General features: G+C 33.0%; 1 protein-coding gene across 1 annotated transcript in view; it reads right to left on the reverse strand.

The window, feature by feature from the left end:
- Positions 1-3,145: 3,145 nt before the first annotated feature.
- The window catches only part of LOC143224036 (uncharacterized), a 46,069-nt gene continuing 28,278 nt past the window's right edge, over positions 3,146-20,936 (reverse strand). Inside the window, exons 6-10 of the mRNA XM_076452499.1 lie at positions 16,385-16,683; positions 14,970-15,088; positions 13,946-14,058; positions 8,477-8,627; positions 3,146-6,074 (exon numbers count right to left, since the gene is read on the reverse strand). Coding sequence (XP_076308614.1) covers positions 4,846-6,074; positions 8,477-8,627; positions 13,946-14,058; positions 14,970-15,088; positions 16,385-16,683 — 1,911 coding nt within the window. The 3' untranslated portion in view covers positions 3,146-4,845. The remainder of the gene's footprint in view (positions 6,075-8,476; positions 8,628-13,945; positions 14,059-14,969; positions 15,089-16,384; positions 16,684-20,936) is intronic.

Below are 20,936 nucleotides of genomic sequence, written 5' to 3' on the forward strand. Positions count from 1 at the left end.
GTATGTCCCCTCACCACTTACAGGAATTCACCTCAAAGGGCAATACAGAGGGAGCCAGCTGTGACAGAAGAGTGTGTCACAATTCCATTGGTCGAGGGCATTCGCATGCAACAGCACTGCTGTACCACGTGTAAACATGGGGGTAGGTGGAAATATCAAAGCTAGTATAAAGTGAAAATTGTGCACCATATAAAGGGCAGCACTGAATAAGCAAAGCTATTAAACAAGATGAGCTAAGGTATCATATCAGAATACTGATTTGTTTTATATTATGGTAAAGAATTGTCAGATAGATATCACAAATTAAAATATCAGTAAAATTTTGTCATAAAAGCATTACGAAAGAAAATGATCTTGATTTTCTGCTTGACCAGCGTTTTAAACCATTCAAGCATTGTGCTATTGCTAATGGGAGGGAAACTAGGATGTTAGGTTATATCTAAAGAAATATTAGATACAAGTATCAGGTCATCCCATAAGTAATATCTAAAAAGTTAATACATAAAGTGTATCATCATTTCTGTCTTTGCAGAAGGATTTAATGACTAAAATGTGTAATAAGACGTATATAAAAATGTTCAGACAAATAAAATAAACTAATCCAACTCCACTTTCTCAGATCATTAATCAAATAAACCTTTATGAAGATGGATGTGTCTGAGAAACACATTTGGCATATAATGCTTTGAGTTTAAAAAAGGCAATAGTGCAGCAGAAACTACACGAAACATTTAAGGTATTTATGGTGCAGAATATCTCAATGAAAGAAAATGTCTAAAGTGGTTTCAGAAGTTCAGATCAGGTGACTGCAACTTAAGTGATGTGCCACATTCATGCCATCCTGTTGAGTTTAATGACTTGCTGCTGGCTGCACTTGATGAAGATTGTGCTGTAACAGTCGAAGAACTAGCACAGAAGCTTAATTCGACCCATTTAACAGTTCACCATCATCTGCAACAGCTGGGAAAGGTGTCAAAACTTGGAAAATGGGTCCCCCATGATTTGATAGAAGCCAATCTTTTTTGGACAGGTTAGTGCCTGGAGATGAAAAATATATATATTATAAAAATGTTAAGTGCTGCAGACAATGGCTCAGTGCGGGTAAACTGGCTAAAGCCCAGTCCAAAATGGACCTCCAGCCTTGGAAAGTCTTGTTAAGCAATTGGTGGGATATTGTTGGTGTGATCCACTTTGAGTTACTGCTACTTAATGTAACAATTTCATCAGACTTCTATTGTCAATAGTTAGGGTGCTTCAATATTGCACTGAAAGAAAAGAGGCTTGCTTTGATAAGGGGTCGTGTTACACCAGAATAACGCACAGCTCCATACAGCAAGGATCACATCTGAAAAGACTGAAGTGCCAGACTAAGAAAACTTCCACATCCTCCTTATTCTCCAGACCTTGCCCCATCTGATTATCATCTATTCCAAAGTTTACAGAACTATCTTGAATGAAAAAGAGCTTGGAACACATAAAGACGTCAGAACTACTGTCTCTACATTCTTTTCCTCCAATACTGAATAATTTTATAGAAGTGGCATTTAGAAGCTTAAGGATTGTTGGTAGGAAGCAATTCATAATAATAGAACATATTTTATTGATTAAATAATATTAAAAGCCTTTTAAATCCTTTCTATTTTTCTGAACCTAAAACTGGACATTACATAAGGGATGACTTAATACAAAGAAGTTATAAATACTATTGTATTGATCATTAGTTAGGCCATATTTCGAGTACTGTGCTCAGTCTTGGTCTCCTTACCTCAGAAAGGGCATTGAATTGTTGGAAATGGTTCAGAGGAGAGGTACTAGAATGATACTAGAGATACAAAAGTTATCACACAAGGACAGGTTAAGAAACATGAGGGCACCCAACATTACAAGGGTGGTAGAGTTCTTCATATAACACTTGAATCATTCAAGGATATCTTAACATGTCAGGTTACGATCTCTGAACGTGTTTTATTTTGAAAAAGAAAGAATTAGAGGGAATTTGATTGAGGTGTTTAAGATTGATAAGGGAATTCATAGTGTTGATAATAATCTTTTGTCATATTTAATGGTAAGAAGGGTAAAACTAGTGAACATAAATATAAAATTTGGCAGGATATGGACAACCTTCAGCTTAGCCAGTTTTATTTTTCTAGCAAGTTAGTTAGCTTCTGGAAATAATTGCTTTCAGTTATGATGGATGTAGTTAATTTATGAGAGTTTAAGGGTATGTCTGATAAATATGAGAATGATAAGGGCTGGTTTTGAGGTGTTTTTTTAGAGTTTAGTTCAGTATAATGGCTAAGACAACACAGCCATACCAAAAGGTTCCTTGTTTTCCTTAATTTTAACTCAAGAGCTTTAGAAGGCTATATTTTATTACATTACTTTTGTCAAATCTGGAAGTGTAGTAAGTCTGAAGGATTTCAGTCAAGTTCATGATCTTAATACACCCTCGACCTTGAAAGTGGGTGTTAAAATCATCAAACAGGCATTGCCTTAGTGATTTACATGTAGCACTGAACTTTTATGCAAACATCTGTGTGTCACAATTAACTAAAGGAGTATTATTCTGAGTTCAAGTTAGTTCACATAAATTATTCAATTAAAATTAACATAAGTTTTGTTACTTTCCTAATTCTAGAACAGAGGAGTTTACACAAATTCTTTAACTGAAAATAACAGTTTAGTTACTTTAGTGGGAGTGTCATGGAACTAAATTTTGTTTGCATAACATCTTCAACTAATAACAACAAAGTTTAATTGTTGCATTAGTTCTAGGCCAAGTTAGTTTATACAAGTTATCCATCTAAAACTAAAAAAGTTTAATTGCTTTTCTGGTTTCAGATCAAGTTAGTTTGCGTAACTCCTTAAATTAAAACCAACAATAGTTAAACTACGTCTTGATTCATTGTCTCTGCCATAAAAGTAAGAACATATTGAATTTGACACATGTTGAATTTAACACAGACTACTAGCAGTAATGCTATGTTTGCAGGTTTACTTATGTTATTTCTTCAATTTTATGCATAATACATTCAAAGAAAAGTACCAAGGTTAATTAAACATTGTCAGGATTCGAAACCTTTTTCAACTAGAAGCTCATTATATTACAGATGATTACATAGCTGTATATGATGACAAACAAATATACAGTCATTGAGATGTATTGTATATTAATATAATTATTTCTCAAATTTAGGGAGATACACATGAGACCTTTTATTAATGAAATAATATTAATTAAAGTTTAGCAGGTTATCATCACTTTGGAGTTTAATGTTAAACACACTTATACAAAACAATATACAGAGACATCCTTGATTACTATAACTTATAAAACACATACAAGAAGGAAATTAAACTTTAATGTAAGTAATATGACAATTCTTTTGGTGGTTTATAAAGTAAAAGTGAAATAAATAATTTTACTTTCTGTTGCTATCAGATGAATGTAGCTTTCTCATTCTAAGTAGCAGAGTATGTCAAAAAATTGATTTAAAATGAGAGAGTAACATTGAAAGTGAAAAATGTCTTTCTAATCCTAAATGATATTTCAGACATAAAAATGAGACATATATAACAAACTCATAAACAATTACAAAAGTTAAGCTATAAAACTGATGCATGCCGAAAACCTTTCATGTTGTGAACATGTGGTCTGTTAACATCAAAGAGTAAGCCTAATTTTTGTAAAATGTGTACAACCATTCTCCATTAAGTATAAAACCAAAGCAGTAAAAAAATAGTAATTTTCTAAACAAGTATTTCCTATCCAAACACAGAACACTTACAAGTTTGTATTTAATATTATATGTATTCTATACATTAATACTTCATATATGTCTTTCGAAATAACACTTCCCAACCATGTCTTATCTTTATTTCTTATTTTATTCTAAGCATAAACTTCTGTATAACCTGAAAGTATAAATAAAAATTCAATTACCTAAATGGAAAATAAAAATTCATTCGTTTTTTTATTTTTTTCTAGGCTTACTTTGAAGGACTAAAACCATCTCTTTCACCTGCAAGATAGCTTTAATTATTACTTTTAACAGTTGGAACCACATCACTTTCACCTAGAGCATGCACAACAATCCTTGAACATAAGATTACTATTCTTTTAAGTGATTTCTCAGTCAAGCCCAAGTAAATGTTACATTACAGGCAACAGAATTCATAAATAACACCACACCTCTATTAAGAATTAATAATTTTTTAGGGTTAAAGATCGTATTCATTTTTCTCAACATTCACGTACCAATAATTAATAACATTACGCATAACACACAGGGAAGCTTACATCAACATAACTGTTAGAAGACTAGAAGATCAAGTGAGAGAATAATAATCCCAGATTTGAGGACAGTTCAGGCATTATTCCACATATACTAGGTGAATGGATTGTCATCCCCGGCTGAAGTCTATTCAAATAATCAGTATAGCTGAAAATGAAAATATGTTATGGATGAATCCTTCAAATGAAGCTTACTTTAATCAGTCAGTTTAGGCAACTGGAAGCTATAAGAAGTAATATAACTGAAATTCTAATCCACAGATTCCACACAGCTTCTAATCATCTGGTGGTTCAGGCCCTAGTGCTGCTCATTTCTTCCTCAGATGCTAAACACATCTGTAACTATTTCCTCTCTTACTAATAAGGTTTACTGACAAAAGAACTATTAAAATTACCTGTAACAGACATTAAAACTGCACACACTTCACATTTCTGTGTTTTGTCTTTATTCTTAATATATCTTTCTTATTCCTTAATGTTAATATTACTACTAATTTTCTCAAACAATGCCTCTTTTTAGATATAGTGACACAAATTAATAATAAAATTCACTACAAAATATTTTTGACCCACACTCCTATCTCTAATCTTTCCCTGCTGTGTTTCTTTTCATGTTTTCTTAAGCTGCTATTACTTACAAATTCTTTGCCACATATTACACAACTGTATGGTTTTTCCCCAGTGTGTATTCTCTCATGATCTTTTAAGTTAATACTCCTATGAAATTTCTTGCCACACACTACACAGTTGTATGGTTTTTCTACAGTATGAACAATCTCATGTTTTTTAAGGTAATTTTTGCTTACAAAATCTTTGCCACATACCATACAGCTGTATGGTTTCTCTCCAGTGTGCAACTGTAAATGCATTTTTAGATTACAATTATTTCCAAATTCTTTTCCACAAATTTCACAGCTGTATGGTTTCTCACCAGTATGAACTCTCTGATGTATTTTTAAGTCGCCACTTCTTCCAAATTCTTTACCACACACTACACAACTGTAAGGTTTCTCACCAGTGTGAATTCTTTGATGTATTTTTAACTTGCAATTACTGATAAATTTTTTGCCACATGCAACACAACTGTATGGTTTCTCACCAGTGTGTGTCCTCTGGTGTATTATTAAGTTACATTTTCTTCCATATTCTTTGCCACAGACGCCACAACTGTATGGTTTCTCTCCAGTGTGTGTTCTTTCATGCAGTTTTAGGTCAGTATTTCTTCCAAATTCTTTTCCACAAACAACACATCTAAATGGTTTTTCCCCAGTGTGTGTTCTCTGATGTATATTTAGTTCACTTTTTGTTCTAAAATCTTTCCCACACATGAAACAATTATATGGTTTCTCACCAGTGTGTATTCTCTGATGCATTTTTAGGTTATAATTTTTTACAAATCTTTTTTCACAGATTCCACAAGTGTATGGTTTCTGCCCAGTGTGAATTCTCTGATGTACTTTTAGGTTGTGATTTTTAACAAATTCCTTGCCACATGCTACACATCTGTACGGTTTCTCCATACAGTGTATCTTTTCGTGTTTCCTAAGATAACTTTTACAAACAAATCCTTTTCCACAGATTCCACAACAATATGGTTTTTCCCCAGTGTAGGATATTTCATATTGTTTTAGATTATTTCTTCCTGAATTATTTTTTTCAAACATATCACTGGTGTTTGACCTCTGAGACTCACTGGTTGCTGGTTGAGAATTCTCTTGTGTTAAATCATGAAAACCATGAAACTTATTCCTACAACACTTGTTTATGCCAGTCTTTACATCTAAAAATAAAATTATCAATACAGAACACAAAATAATAAAATGCACAAAACATACAATATCCTATAATTATTATAATTTAAACAGCCTTCAAACTAAGCTATACATGGTTTAAAATAATTCCTTTAGCTGGTCAAACTAAACTGAAATAGCCAAATAATTGTAAAGTTATCATGAGAATAACCTGGCATTAAACATAAATCATCAAATTAAAATATTTTCCTTCTATTTCTTATAAATATTGGAACAGCAAATATCAGAAAGACTTAATCATATTTTTTAAACACAGTATTTTAGAAGATGGTATGGCATGTGAGTTTGACTTTCTGGTTTATGTATAAGTAATATGCACAAGTTTGTAATTTGCATTAAAACTTAGAGGCTCAAACAGAAATAGAAACATCACCTGAAATTTGCAAGTTAGAGGATACCAGTGTTGCATTATACAAAAAATAAAGACCAACAGTTTATTTAAATATTTCTTTCTGAAATCAAAATATTAAAACTTTTATAATATTAACATTTCATTTATTAACTATATTTATTGCTATACATTGATAAAAACTAGTTTAATTAAATGTTGAATAGTACTATGTACAAAGCTGTGACATGCACAATTTTACCCAAGTGTATCCAGAGAATAAATAAAGTATTTGGTCTATAATAAGAACTAGTATGAATATTTTAATTGTGAAAGTCCACCATAACTCAGTGTTTTGAGAAACATCGTTCATATTTTAGCTTTAATATCTGACGAAGCATTGAGAAAACCACTCACCAGTACTGAAAAAAGCCTACTTTACCGGGAATGTATCGTGTGCATATTTCGACTGATACAAAAACCTCATATTTAATATCAAATACTGCAACTAGTTATTGCAGAGTGAGTACAACTATTTCTTTATAACAGAAGAACTTCTTGAAAAGGAGTCTGAAATATCAAGTAGAAATTCTCCCACACTAACTAATTAGTAGTTAGTCCATTTTAGTACTTCATATTAAGAATTATACAGTTAAATAATTTTATATCAAAAGTTTGTGTTTTTTACCAAACACTCACAAATGGGTAGTTTATTTTTACTGTAGTTATTTTTGATACTTTTAAATTATTTTAAAACTATTACTATAAACACCACAACTGTATTTGTTTTGACCGAAGAAGGTCAAAACGTTGTTTGCTCTTCTACGTAAAATATTTTCTCAACCCAAATGAGCCGTTTTTGCATATATATCCTCTTCTTTATTTCTAGAATGACTTGAAATGTAGTGTGAAACTACATTCATTTATCAGAAGTGGTTTTAAACTCATAACAGTATACCTCTATTTATAATAAAATATTGTTTTATTGTCCTTTTGATTACCCTTTGAACTGTTTCTAACTATTACTTGTGCCATTATAAATTGTAAACATTACCCATGAGTTACTCTGAGTTGTTCATATGAGTACCTTTAGAAATAATTTTATTATATTATTATTTATTTTACTCAATCTAACCTTACCTAACCTCAAGAGATCCATATTTTTACTTCTTTGTCACATTTTAACAATAAACAAAGAATCAACATAAAAACAAGAAATAAAGTACTTACCCAAGTATCTTCTTTCCTTTTCTTTTTTTGCTGTTGACTATCGATGACACTTAACCAAAGTTTTTTGTTTTTTTTATATACAATAGTAACATTACATAAAATAATTTTTGCTTAATTAAATAATGCACCAAAGAACATAGAATTATAACATGCAAAAAGTGGACAATTTTCTCTAACAATAACAATTTTCCTGGCTTTCTAGCTATGCAACAAGAACCATTACAATTTCATCGAAGGTAGCCATTAGCCTTCCCATGGAAACAAAGTTTGTATTAAAGGTGAAATTGATGATTATTTGTTCAGAACACAATGTGATAGAATGCATCATCTGATAAACAAAAACTTTGGCCATCTATTGGTTATAAGTAATATACAATTAAACATGAGAGAACTACAAACAAATCCTGAATGTGACAGGCATGTGTCATAAGAGGGATCCAATTTTTTATTTAATAGGTCTGTTAACAAACACAGTCGAAGACCATCAAAACTGTAGTTTGTCTGGGAAATGGTAACATTTACACTGAGTAATCTACATTTAATTTTATAGTTACTGTATAAAATAAAGATACTTACAGAAAATGTGTCATTTTTCACACAAAGTGAAATTCAGGATTTTTTAAAATATTGTCTTACAGAATTAAGAATTTAAAACTTATATAAATATGCACTATTAGTTAAGATTTCATGTTATACTAATTAGTATATAACAAACATAAAAAGGTGCTTTATTAAAACATTGTGTCATGCACAATAAAGAATGCCCATGGCAACAGGATTAGCCAGCACTATTTTGAAGAAATTCATAATTACCAGATGTATCTTCTAACCAAGAATCAATCTGATGGAAACTTTCTTGAAATTCATTTTCCTTTTTCACAGCCATATCATTATCATCATCACTGAACTGTGAAATAACCTTATCATGTTGTAAAGCATCATACTGTAAAGTGTCTTCTCTGGCCTGAAATATAAGGATTAATACTGAATAACAACACTAGGGTAGACAAATATACATAGTACCTACAATTTACCAGATTAAAAATACAGAAATAAAACTAGTATTTTTACAAACTAGGGAATTTGAACCTCAGAGGATTGTTTGTTTTTTGAACCAAACCTTCCATTTTTGAAAACACTGTCCTCATGCCTCCACAGTCTACCACCGCAGGGGATTGGAACTGGAAAGCAGTAAAGATTTTCCAAACTCCACAAGAAGAAAATGGGGTAAATAAAACATAATGGAGAGTCCATAGGAAAGACAATTCCCAAGACAGTGCAAAACCATATTTTTAAAAATAGACCATATCAATTTATTCAATATAAAGCACAGCAGGTATGGGCAGCTATCCACAAGATAGGACAAACAAATTTATGAAGCAATTTAATTATTAGGATAATCCTCAAGTGTTCTTGTGGAGCACCACATCTCTGCAGTTTGCACTGTGTGGCCATGGAATTATAATATATAAAATGACATAGATTAACAGTATAGGTTTGAACAGTTAAAGAATACCTGGTCAGGCACCACTTGCCAAGAAGTGGGATCCAAACAACAAGCATTAATAAAAGGGAAAAATAGACCCTGAAAATGGAGAAGAAAAAAAAAAAGGAACACCTTAACCAATCAAAATCTCACTGAATTATGATATTCTAGAATGGCTACAGGCAGAAAACAGTAGCTCTTAAAGGAAGAAAATCATGATCCAATGCAAATATCGCGTGCTGTCCACATGTCCGATTGAAACATTTTTTCCAAGGGATCATAAATATAAAATGCCAATTAAAAGATAAAAAATAATTGTTGAAGTGGATGAGAACACATTTGAGAATACAGGAAGAAAACAATTAAAATTAAATTAAAACCAAACCCAACTGGTGAAGGAGGAAGGAGAAAAAAAAATACAAACAAAGGATGGTTGTCAAGGGTGAATGAGGAAGAAATGGATACCACAAAAGGAAGCCATGTAAGTAATATAACAAAGAAGAACAAGTATAGGTCATAGCATCCTATCCAAATCAAGACAAGGACAGAGGTGTGAAATAAAAGGAAAGGAAAGCAGCTGAACAGAGGGATTATTCTCACAAGTCACCAAAGTGTTAAAGAAGATAAACAGAAGGATAAAAAGTACATGAAACATTAATGACAAATAAACAGACCACTGGTGGATAGGAGAAGACAAGAAAACATAAAGAAAGGAGAAACAAGAAGCACTGAAAAAGTGATTTGAACATAGGCAAAATGAGGCAGTGCAGGACCACATTAATATCCCCAACCAGAAAGGCAACCCACTGCAGAAGACAACAAATCTAGAAGGAACAAATCTGGAAGTAAAGTGTAGGAGAAGTAAATATCTGCAAAATTAGGAAAACACAAAAGGTGTAGAGCAGGACCAGCCAAAAATCTGAAAAAGAGGAGATAGAAGACCCTCAATCTAAAAGTCATGAGAGAAAATGCACATGACTAAGAACATTGGCTTGATGAAGGGATACCATGGACTCAGAAACCAAGAATGGACAAACTCCTTCTGCATTGAGAAAGTTCCATGCAGGAAAGGTGAATGAAACAAGTCAGAATAGAAGCTAACCATCAAGAAAAGCCAAATCACTTTGCCAATGACCAGCAGAAAACCAAATGTGAAGATAGAGGACAGGAAGGTCTGGATAAAAAAACAATGATTAAGGGTGGAAAAGAAAGTACAAGGACAATGGGGAAGGTAATACATGAAGGTTGGAGACGGAGAAGCCAGGGAAACCACAGTTGTGATGGCCAAAAAAAGAGATATCAAAAGAAGTAAAGAAGTGTCAAGGATGAACAAAATCATCCAAAAAAGTATAAGAATGGAAAGATAGACAAATTTGTAGGTCTAATCCTGGCTCAAAATAAAAAACACTGATAGCCAGAGCAAGAAAACAAGAAACTGGACACTAAAACCAAGATACTTTATGGTTAATGGATGTAGCAAAATCTTCAGTGTGAGGAGTACCTCACTGGAATCAAAGCTCCTGCAAAACAAAAGAATTGAGAGATTATCCATTGAATATGTGTTGACTGGACAGGAATCCAATCCAAGACAAGATCAAAAGCACCCATGATATGACACACAGTGAGAGGAAGAAAGAGCACGTGGCTTAATAACCAAAGTATGAATACAGCTAGATGGATAATGGATGCTGACTTGATGATTGAGATAAGCAATCACTAAAGAAAAGTCACAATGGATCACTACCAGATGTAGAAAATGAACTAAAATATGACCTACAGTGAGAAGCTCCTGGATGTTGATAGGATAATATCTCTCAGCTACAGACCAAAAACCATAAATCTCCTAGTTGATCAACCTATGCCTCCATCTTGGATGGGATGTTATCCATGAGACACCTACCAACATGAGAGTCATATCTAACCATCAATGCCAATGTAACAAAGGCAGGAGGAAGGGTAGAAAGAGTTTACAAAATTTCACTGGTTGTGAAAAGGTCAAAAAAGAGCTAGCATATGAGCCTCGCTTAGGAGGTTAAGGACTACTATGGAAGACCACATCACCAAAAGTAATAAATCTTCAAGAACTGTGATCAAACTAAAAAAACCTATCAAATGAAGTCAAACAGGAGAAAGGAAGGCCTAACTGAGATATGTGTAGAAAAACAAAAAGGACCCAAATGGACAAAATATCAGAGAGGTCACAGTAAACAGTTCTCAAATTTCATTAATAGCCCATTATAGCCATCCCCAAAAGCAGCTGATAAGGAGAACAGGCAAGCTCCTGTTTGGAACAAGTGAAAAGTAGTCACTCAACCAAAGTGAAAAATGCAACGCAAAAGCATATAAATGACAAACAAATGCTCTTAATGCCCAGCAAAACATAGAAAGCTGAAGTAAGTCCAAAGGGCACTGTGCAAAGCAGAGAAACCACCACATGGAGAATAAATCAAACAGGTGATGAACTGTTGGGATATGCAAATATTCATTCCCAACTTTCTTCTTTGTTGTGAATAAACCTGGAGAGGAGTTCCCCTAAGGTGCAAAAATAATTCCCAACAAAACAGGGCAGATTGAACTTTAAAATAAGGCAAGACAAACTTACTATATGCTACCAGTCTCCAGACTGGCACAAGGACAACAAATAGCCCACAATGAAAGATTGGAGGAAGAGGACAAACAGGTGTAATGGCCCATAGAGACAGAAAATCTTGTACTGCCTAGAACAAATGCAGGCTGGTGGCAGAATTCCAAATCATGAGGAAGGAAAAAAGTACCAGGGACAAAAGAGGAGGGGAAAGAAAGAGTAAGACAAATCCCCCTGACAAAACCCAGCAAACCCATGGAACTGTAGTGAAAAATTTCCAAAGGATAACAATACAATACTGAAAAGCTCCTACTGGACTACAATCCTCTGGTTAGTCTAAGATACTATTGGCAATATGCCTATCAATGTTGAACAAAACAACAAGATGAGGAACTCCAGGAAGGAGCAAGATAAAAACAGAATAGGGGTGTACTGTAGCTCTAACTACAACAAACATGCAAACAAAGAAGAAAGGGTCAAGTGTTGTCTCACAGATAACACAAGATTCCAAAATCATGTATGCATGATCAGAAACACATCACAAAAGAAGATACAGAAATCTCAAAAAGAAAGCAATGACAAATGTATCTGGGACAAGGTTGCATTGCAATCCAGAAAATCCCAACTTCAATGAAATTGTGTGTATAATGTAAGAGCCAAAAACAAAAAAAATGAGTCAATATGAAGGCTATAAGGAATCATAGAAAAATGTGGAATTAGATAAAACATAACATACCTGAGAAATCATGTTAAAAAATGCCATATTAGGCCTAGCTGATTCTGCAAGAGGAGTATGGAAAAACATGGCAAACTCAGGTAGTGCAAAAAGGCCTGAACAAATTTGAATTGTTCAGGTGGATTAAAGGAGCAAATTCAAGAAAGTAATTTTGACCCATATAACAAACAATCTCACAATGGATAATGTCAGAGAAAGCCAATGATGGGTCTCCCCCACCAACAGTCTTTGAAAATAGTGGCTGAGATATAATGCCTGAAGTGGTAACATGAAATTCAAGATTCACTGTAGAAATATGTAAAATTAAACAAAAGTATTTGATGTAAAGTGTATGAATACAAGGAAAACAGAATGAGAAATTAAGTTATTTCTTCAATGTATAGAAAAAATAATGATGCTGATGAAAGCCCACTTCAGAAATTAAACTATTAAAGTCACAATTCACATGAAGAACACCAAAAAACATCTGAACATGAATATGGCCAAACAAGAAGTGAGAGTTCAGTAGAATTGGAGTTAAACACCTGATGAAAGTAACTAGCACTATTATTATTGGAGAATTGATGCACAATTACTTGCATAAGAAATGCAATGGAATCAATCAATTCCAATTGATGGGAGATAAATGCCTTATTGAATGTATAAAATTTACTACTGCATATAAATAGCAGCACTGAACAAGAACAATTATTTATAAGAGAAGAGGTAATGTACCATATCAGAATATAAGATCCCCTATATTAAGACAATAACTGAAAAACCTCACTTGGATGAGGAAGTCACATAAAGCCACCCGAGAATAACATAGCACATCACTACCACCTCTTGGACAAGAAGTCACAGGCAACCATTGTAGGACTGCACAGCACAAGAACATCACCATTTGGATAAGGAGGCTATGAAAAATATGTATAGGACAACACAGTACAACATCACCTCTTCATTAAGAAACCATAAGCAACTATTTGAGGAAAACACAGTAGAATAACATCACCAGTTGGTTAAAAAACAGTTCTAGAACAACACATCACCAGCTGGATAAGGAAGCCACAGGCAACCACGTTAGGCCAATACTGCATAACATCTAGATAAGGAAGTTGTGTTTACAGTTTTATCTTCCCTATGCATCATGTCTACTCATAACTGGAAAAATTGCTGGATCAACTATAATCAAACCTGAAAAATACCATTATGGCTCATAGGAAGTGGCATAGGGGCAGGTATTCAACTCCGATTCCCCTATATCGCACCCCTACTTTCAAGAGCATGAATATCTTCAAGATACATTGACTAGAAAATTAAGTTAATAAACACATACATGTGTAGAAATTGAAGTAATGCTATAAAGTTTTTTTAAAATAAACAAATATTAACTGTTTAAATTTCTTTAAGTTCACTTATAACAACTATAATCAACTAAAGATGAACTACTTAAACATATTACTGTGATAACAGAACTGTTAGTCTACAAGTTACCTCAGTCTTCTGTGGAAGTACATCACACTTCTCTTCTTGTTCCTCTTTTGTTACATGAAACCCAAATCTGTTGTCTGAAAATCTTTCTGTTAATGAATCAGATTCTTGTGTTGCTGGAAATATAAAACAATATGTATTTATTTGTAACAACAAGACTGAATATAATTTATTTATTATAAATCATGATAAAAGTTCCCATAAAGTAACAATACATCAATGGCATGTGAGAGTAAGGGGGTTGTAATCTCATTTACACAGATCCCTCATACAGTCTCTCTTTCAAAGATGTCTAAAACTACAGCACATCGGACGACTTGTTCTTACAGAAACATACTCATTCAAATTTTAAAAACACAGAAATAAGGATACTTCAAATGTCAACTGACACTTCTATTTTTAATTCAGTTCCTTCAAAAAGGTACAAAAATATGTTTCATTTTTTCAAATTTATATTTTTCAAGCAATTATTAAATTATATGAGTTTTCTGGATGTATCATTATGCTTCAGAATATGAATTAAGACACAATCATACAAACATGTATTTAACGTGTAAACAACCATTAAGATATGTGTTTATAAAATTTGAGGAACAACATACACACATAAACTCAGATATTTCTCTATTTCTTCCTCTTAATTTTCTAACAACAGAACTTAAGTCATTAGAGTTAAGTTCAGGATATTATACACTTGCAATGCAAAAAATTCTTTTCTGATCCTATATTTTTTGACATAAGGATTAATTCTGCAATTTAAAATGGGCATTGCTTCTGTTCAGTTACAATGATACATCACTGTTATTGAACCTTTTCTCAACTTACAAAATATTGGGTAAGAGCACAATCCATTTTTAGTGTTGCACATTTATGTATAAGTAAATAAAAATGCTTTAATCTGTATTAAATAATTAGTGTTGGAAAATTCTGATATATGGTAAAAGTTAAATTGTTAAAATCAGCATCATTTTGAAAGTGAAGAACATTTTAACAAGAAAACATTTATGTTCTAGAGATATGTACTTACTAATAGGTAACAAAGTTTCTTCTTCATTTTTCACCAGTCTGATATCTAATAAAGCATTCTCCTCCTTATCGGAAAAGGGTTCACCTTTAACCTTCGATACTGCCATGGTCACATCAGAGCTTCACCTTTATACTGTTATTAAAGCTTGCCATTAGTTTACAGAAAAGCATGTTAAGAATAATAAATTCCATTCTTCTAAAACTTACAGGTCATTATAGCTGTCACCAAATATAAATCTGGAAATTCATATTAACTTTCTTAAACAATTCACACACTCTTCAACTTCTGTATACTAACCATTTGATATTTTATAATACTGTAACAAGCTCATCTTATATGACATTAATGTATTTTGATACAAAATATGTAATATGTGAACAGCATATTTTAAGTTTCATATAACTTATTCACATAAGCATCATCTTGGAAGTAGAGTTTTCAACCAATTGAGGAGATATGCCTCAACAATGTAATTACATTGAAGTACTTATACTTTAATATTTCATTTTTTGTCTAACTGCATATAATAATAATTAAGGTTTAATTTAACACTTAATAAAAGTAACGGATACACAACACATCATTTACAGTCACTGTTAGTCAAATAGATACATCAAAACATTTCGTTATCCCTAATCCTACCTTGTGATCTACGTGCACGTTTTCATTTTTATCGAGAGATGGTGATTATTTTCACGTTTACTATCCATATAATAATTATTTATAGTAGTATAAAAACACAGGGCAAAACAAAGTTCAGTAAATATTAAAAACAATAACCGATGAAACCCTAGCACCAACTGATGATTAGACATTATACCTAATTTTTGTTTTCTTAGTAGATGGAGAGACACTGCACACACGTATATATATATATATAATCCCACGTTGTAGCTTGTACCCTTGGATTTTTTTTTTTTAATATGCAGCGTATTCTGTTTAATTTTAATGTATTTTGTTTACGACTTAAAAATGTTTTAAAAATGGTTATACTATAACTAATCAGAGGTTGGGACAAGAGACAGCTTTTTTGTCCAATGGCAGAACGTAAGCAAGTTTAGATATGACGTAAAGCAAGAAAATGATCTTATAACAGAAGAGGATGTGGCTGGAGCAATACTGAATACTTGCGCCAACTGAGAGTATTGCTTGTTTGTTTGTTTGATTTTGAATTTCGCGCAAAGCTACTCGAGGGCTATCTGCGCTAGCCGTCCCTAATGTAGTAGTGTAATACTAGAGGGAAGGCAGCTAGTCATAACCACCCACTGCCATCTCTTGGACTACTCTTTTACCAACGAATAGTGGGATTGACTGTAACATTATAACGTACCCACGGCTGAAAGGGCGAGAATGTTTGGTGCGACTGGGATTCAAACCCGCAACCCTCGGATTACGAATCGAATGCCTTAATACACTTGGCCATGCTGGACCGGAACTGAGAGTAAGCTGGAAGGAGATGAGAAATGCTATTCTCATAGATCCATTTTGATAAATTATATCCCGATGAAAAATGAGGATTTTGTTTTTCTTGATAGAGAAGACCACTTTGCTCTTTAAAAGCTTGAACAGTGGGAAAGAAGATGGTGTCTTTTGCATAATAGGTCAGACTATCAAAATCTGCAGTAGCAGATGCAAATCCAGCTTTTAAGGCGCGTTCTATCGGCATTCCACGGCGAGGAATGATCAGTTCTTTGAAAAGAATATCTCGTTCTTCCTTAATTATTTATTTTATATCTTTCATCAAATATGTGGCTTCGTCCCACAAAAATGGAAAATGTTTCGTTTGTATCTAGTAATTTAAGGTTGTTGATTGCCGCATCAGCAGATTTTCTTGCCAAAAAGATATCTATTTTTTTTCTGATTGAAGGTAAGTTGATAACGATTAAGTTTCGCTCAAAGTTTTTCCAAGAAGTGAAGATTGAAACAGATTGAAACCAAAAGGTCTTTCTTTACTCGTGGCTGAAATGCTGGGATTGTTTGAAACAGTTTTAAGAGGGGCGAGAATAGTAGCTTCAATGCGTGTCTTCAAAGCCGCTGCTGCGGCATGTCTTAAGGCCCTGCGGGTCTCACTCTGAGACTGAAATACAATGACGTGATCTCCGCAACTTTTTTAATTTCCTGAAGAATTTTGTGACGCTTGGAACTTCCCTCAACAAAAAAATAAATTTATTGTATTATTCTTAGAGTGTTTCTCAGTGATTGAGTTTTATTTAGGGTTTTTTCAACGTCAAGATTAAGAAAGTAACCAAAACAATGGGCATATATTGAATCTAGGGCCACGGTTTTTATTGGACATTGAATCCCAGCATGTTCACCTTTTGTGTTACTAGCGCCAGCGTATCCTTGGTCAATTATCAAAGAAAGATTAAGACCCTGTTGTACTAAAGTTTCTGTAATCAATTCAAAAAGGGCCTGGGTTTTCGTTGATTTCGCAAAAGCCTAAAAACTTTTATTTAATGACACATTTCATTATGTTTCAGACGGTATCATAGCAACTGGTGGCCCGTAACCCCGTGAGAGTGTTATAATGGTACGGTCAATCCCACTATTCGTTGGTAAAAGAGTAGCCCAAGAGTTGGCGGTGGGTGGTGATGACTAGTTGCCTTCCCTCTAGTCTTACACTGCTAAATTTGGGGACAGCTAGCACAGATAGCCCTCGAGTAGCTTTGTGCGAAATTCAAAAAACAAACAAACAAATCATCGCGACTGACATTTATAGTTTCATCTGTGATGACAGAATAAAAACCAATGGGTTTTACTTCATCGGTTATTAATTTTCTCACGTTCTTTGCAACCAGATTCAAAGATTCGGTTTGATAGTTTTCAGAAATGAACTTTTTTTGGAAACAAATAATACATCTTTACAGATCTTATGCACGTGATGTTAAAGACTTTTCGTTAGAGGAATATGGCGCCATATTGTATGGTGATTGGAATTAGAAAATCAACACACATACAAATTATGTTGGTAATTATCGTCTGTTTTTGAGAAAACTATCGAAATTTCCAACTGATATATCACAGGTGTGTTAGAGAGTTTTTACGATTGTTTGTTTAGTAGAAAGTCATTACTCCACAATATAATTCTGTAGTATTTTATTTAGTAGAATACAGCGATTCTACCACCACAAGGCTTCGGTAATTATTTGTTTAATAAAAAGGGATCAATCCATCACTGTATGATTTCTGTGATACTATATTTGTCTTGTAGAAAATAATCACTTTAGTACCCTAAGGTCTCCATGACTATTTGTTTAGTAGAAAGTACTTGTTCTATCGCGTGGTTATTGTGACTTTCTTTTCTTGGAAGTGATTACTTCCTTAACATATAGTTTTGGTAGAAAGTGATTAGTCCACCATTATGTTTTCTATGATTTTGTAAAAACAAAATAATTACTCCATCATATGGTTTCCATTAATGTTAATGTTTTCTGTAATATTATTTAATAAAAAGTGACTACCATAATAACGTTTTTGTGACTTATTTTATTGGTGTAGCGGATTTATCATTATACGTTTATTTTAGTGTGCCTATATGTGTTACAGTTTGATGCATGTGACATGTATTGTTGGATATATATTGCACAAGTCACGCCTGTTCTCTAAACCTGTAGAAGATTCTTGAGAGTAAGAATCAACAATATTTGTTTTCCGAAAACACTAGCGCGTTTTCGAACATTGTTGAAATTTTGAGAATTTCGCGTGATTGGTACATAAAAACTACGTATCAATAAACAATTATTACTATTATTAGTCAGTTACAGTTAGTGTGCCATAGGCCTCGGAAGCTATAATTGTGATTAACGCTTATTGATTGGAAAACTACAGCATTTGACCAGGAACATTTATAGATCTCAAACATTACAAACCATTCAACTTAATGAATTACTTAGGACGTTATAATTTCTATGAGGTCATTAAATATCTTTTTCGAGAAAAATCAGCTTTTAACGGTATGGAGTCAAACAAGAAGAGAGCTAGCTAACATTCCTATCAAGTGAAGTATACCTGCGTATCAACATAAAATTAATTTATACCTTGTGGACCCGGACTGTCGATAAAGTAGTAAATTCTAAACTAAATATAAAACTTGGTGTTGTTTGTTTAACTCTTGTGTATAAACCATCATTTGTAATAACTATTAATAATAACCATTATTGTACGTTAAAATATATTTGTTTTGAGAAAGGTTTGAATTTCTCGCAAAGCTGCACGAAAGCTATCTGCGCTAGCCGTCCCTAATTTAGCAGTGTAAGACAAGACGGAAGGCAGCTAGTCATCACCACCCACCGCCAACTCTTTTACCAATGAATAGTAGGATTGATTGTCACATTATAACACCCCACATGGCTGAAAGGGCGAACATATTTGGTGCAATAGGAATTCGACCCCGAGACCCTCAGATTACAGACCGAGTGCCTTAACCCACCTGGCCATGCCGGGTCGTGTTATGAAAGAAAATTGTGTGTATCAATCTTGTTGGCAAATTTTATAAATTGGATACATGTTAACATTTATTTAACTTCTAAATTAAAAGTAAATTTTCACACTGTGTGAAATCTTAATATGTAGCATATATAACATAATAAATCGAAGAGTCGTTTGCGACAAATTATAATATGTAGCAGTAGAAGGTGATTACTCCACCACCATAATGTTTCTGCGACAGTTTGTAGAAAGTGATTACCACATAATATGATTTCTGTGTTTGTCTAATAACAAGTGGTTATTCCACAGTACATTTTCAGCATTTTTATCTAAGGAGCTTATGTATTAAGAAGATAGAATCATTCTGTAATTCTTTATGACAAAGATTTTTCCTTGAAAGAAACTAGAAGATAGTTAGCTTATACACAGAAGGTTTTGAAACAAAGAATTAGAAGGAATTTTACATCAGGATTCATGTACTTAAATTTAAACCGATCATTTCAATAGTATGTAAATACTTTCCATGACTTCTTCCTGGATAATTTCTAGGAACTCTTCTTAATCTTAAATGTTACATCTTGTTAAACATTTCCATGTACTTATATATTAAACACAATGATTGTTTAATTGCTTGGCATCTGCAATAAACACTATGACTGACTAAACACTCAGTAAACAGAATGAAATAGTAAAAAGTATAATTGGCTAAGTATCCTGAAAAGGTTGCTTGTAATAATGTGACTGCAGTTAGTCAAAGGCTATTATTATTTTAACTGATATAATGGATCTGGGGGAGGGTATTGTGTTCAGTCATCTGGACATTCCACCTTGCAGTAACCTTAGGTTTAACTACATATCAACTTACTCTCATTTTTCTTTTCACCACAGTATGGAACAGGATCATATGATTTTGTAATCAATGAAGGGACACCTCCATTAACGCATCCTACTGGTTACAACAAGTACCGAAATGTAAATTAGTTTAATATTGGTAATTACTCTGAAATCAATAAGTGTAAGAATACTAAAATTGATGTATTTTTTCTTACTACTTTTATTTGTGTAAATCAAAAGTTCCACATGTAAACGCACCTGTACGATACAATTTTCATGTGTAAATGTGGAAATATTTGAGAGAAATTCTCTGGGTTTTGAGTTACCTATAATCCTACATATTCCTAACAAGCAAAACCCATGAATACTAGTCTTTTTTACAAAATGTGATGATCTTATAAAAAAAAAACTTTGATTGTGAAGCTACAATTATGCTGAAATAACAGACCCAATTCGAATTTACACAAGTAAATTTGTTCCAATTTATCGATATTAATGATCAAACTGCTGATTTATTTTGCAATATATTAATGAAAACTCTATGAAAAGTTTTAGAATGCTAAGTCTATTTTATTAATAAGAAATATGGAAATGCAAATGATTTAATACTTTCAGTAATGTAAGTGACCCTCACACACTATCACCTTGAAGGGGGGCTATATACTATAGACCTAGCCTTAATTAAGCACACACTTAAAGGTGAAT

Source organism: Tachypleus tridentatus, chromosome 8, assembly GCF_004210375.1.
Source record: "Tachypleus tridentatus isolate NWPU-2018 chromosome 8, ASM421037v1, whole genome shotgun sequence".
Lineage (NCBI taxonomy): Eukaryota > Metazoa > Arthropoda > Merostomata > Xiphosura > Limulidae > Tachypleus > Tachypleus tridentatus.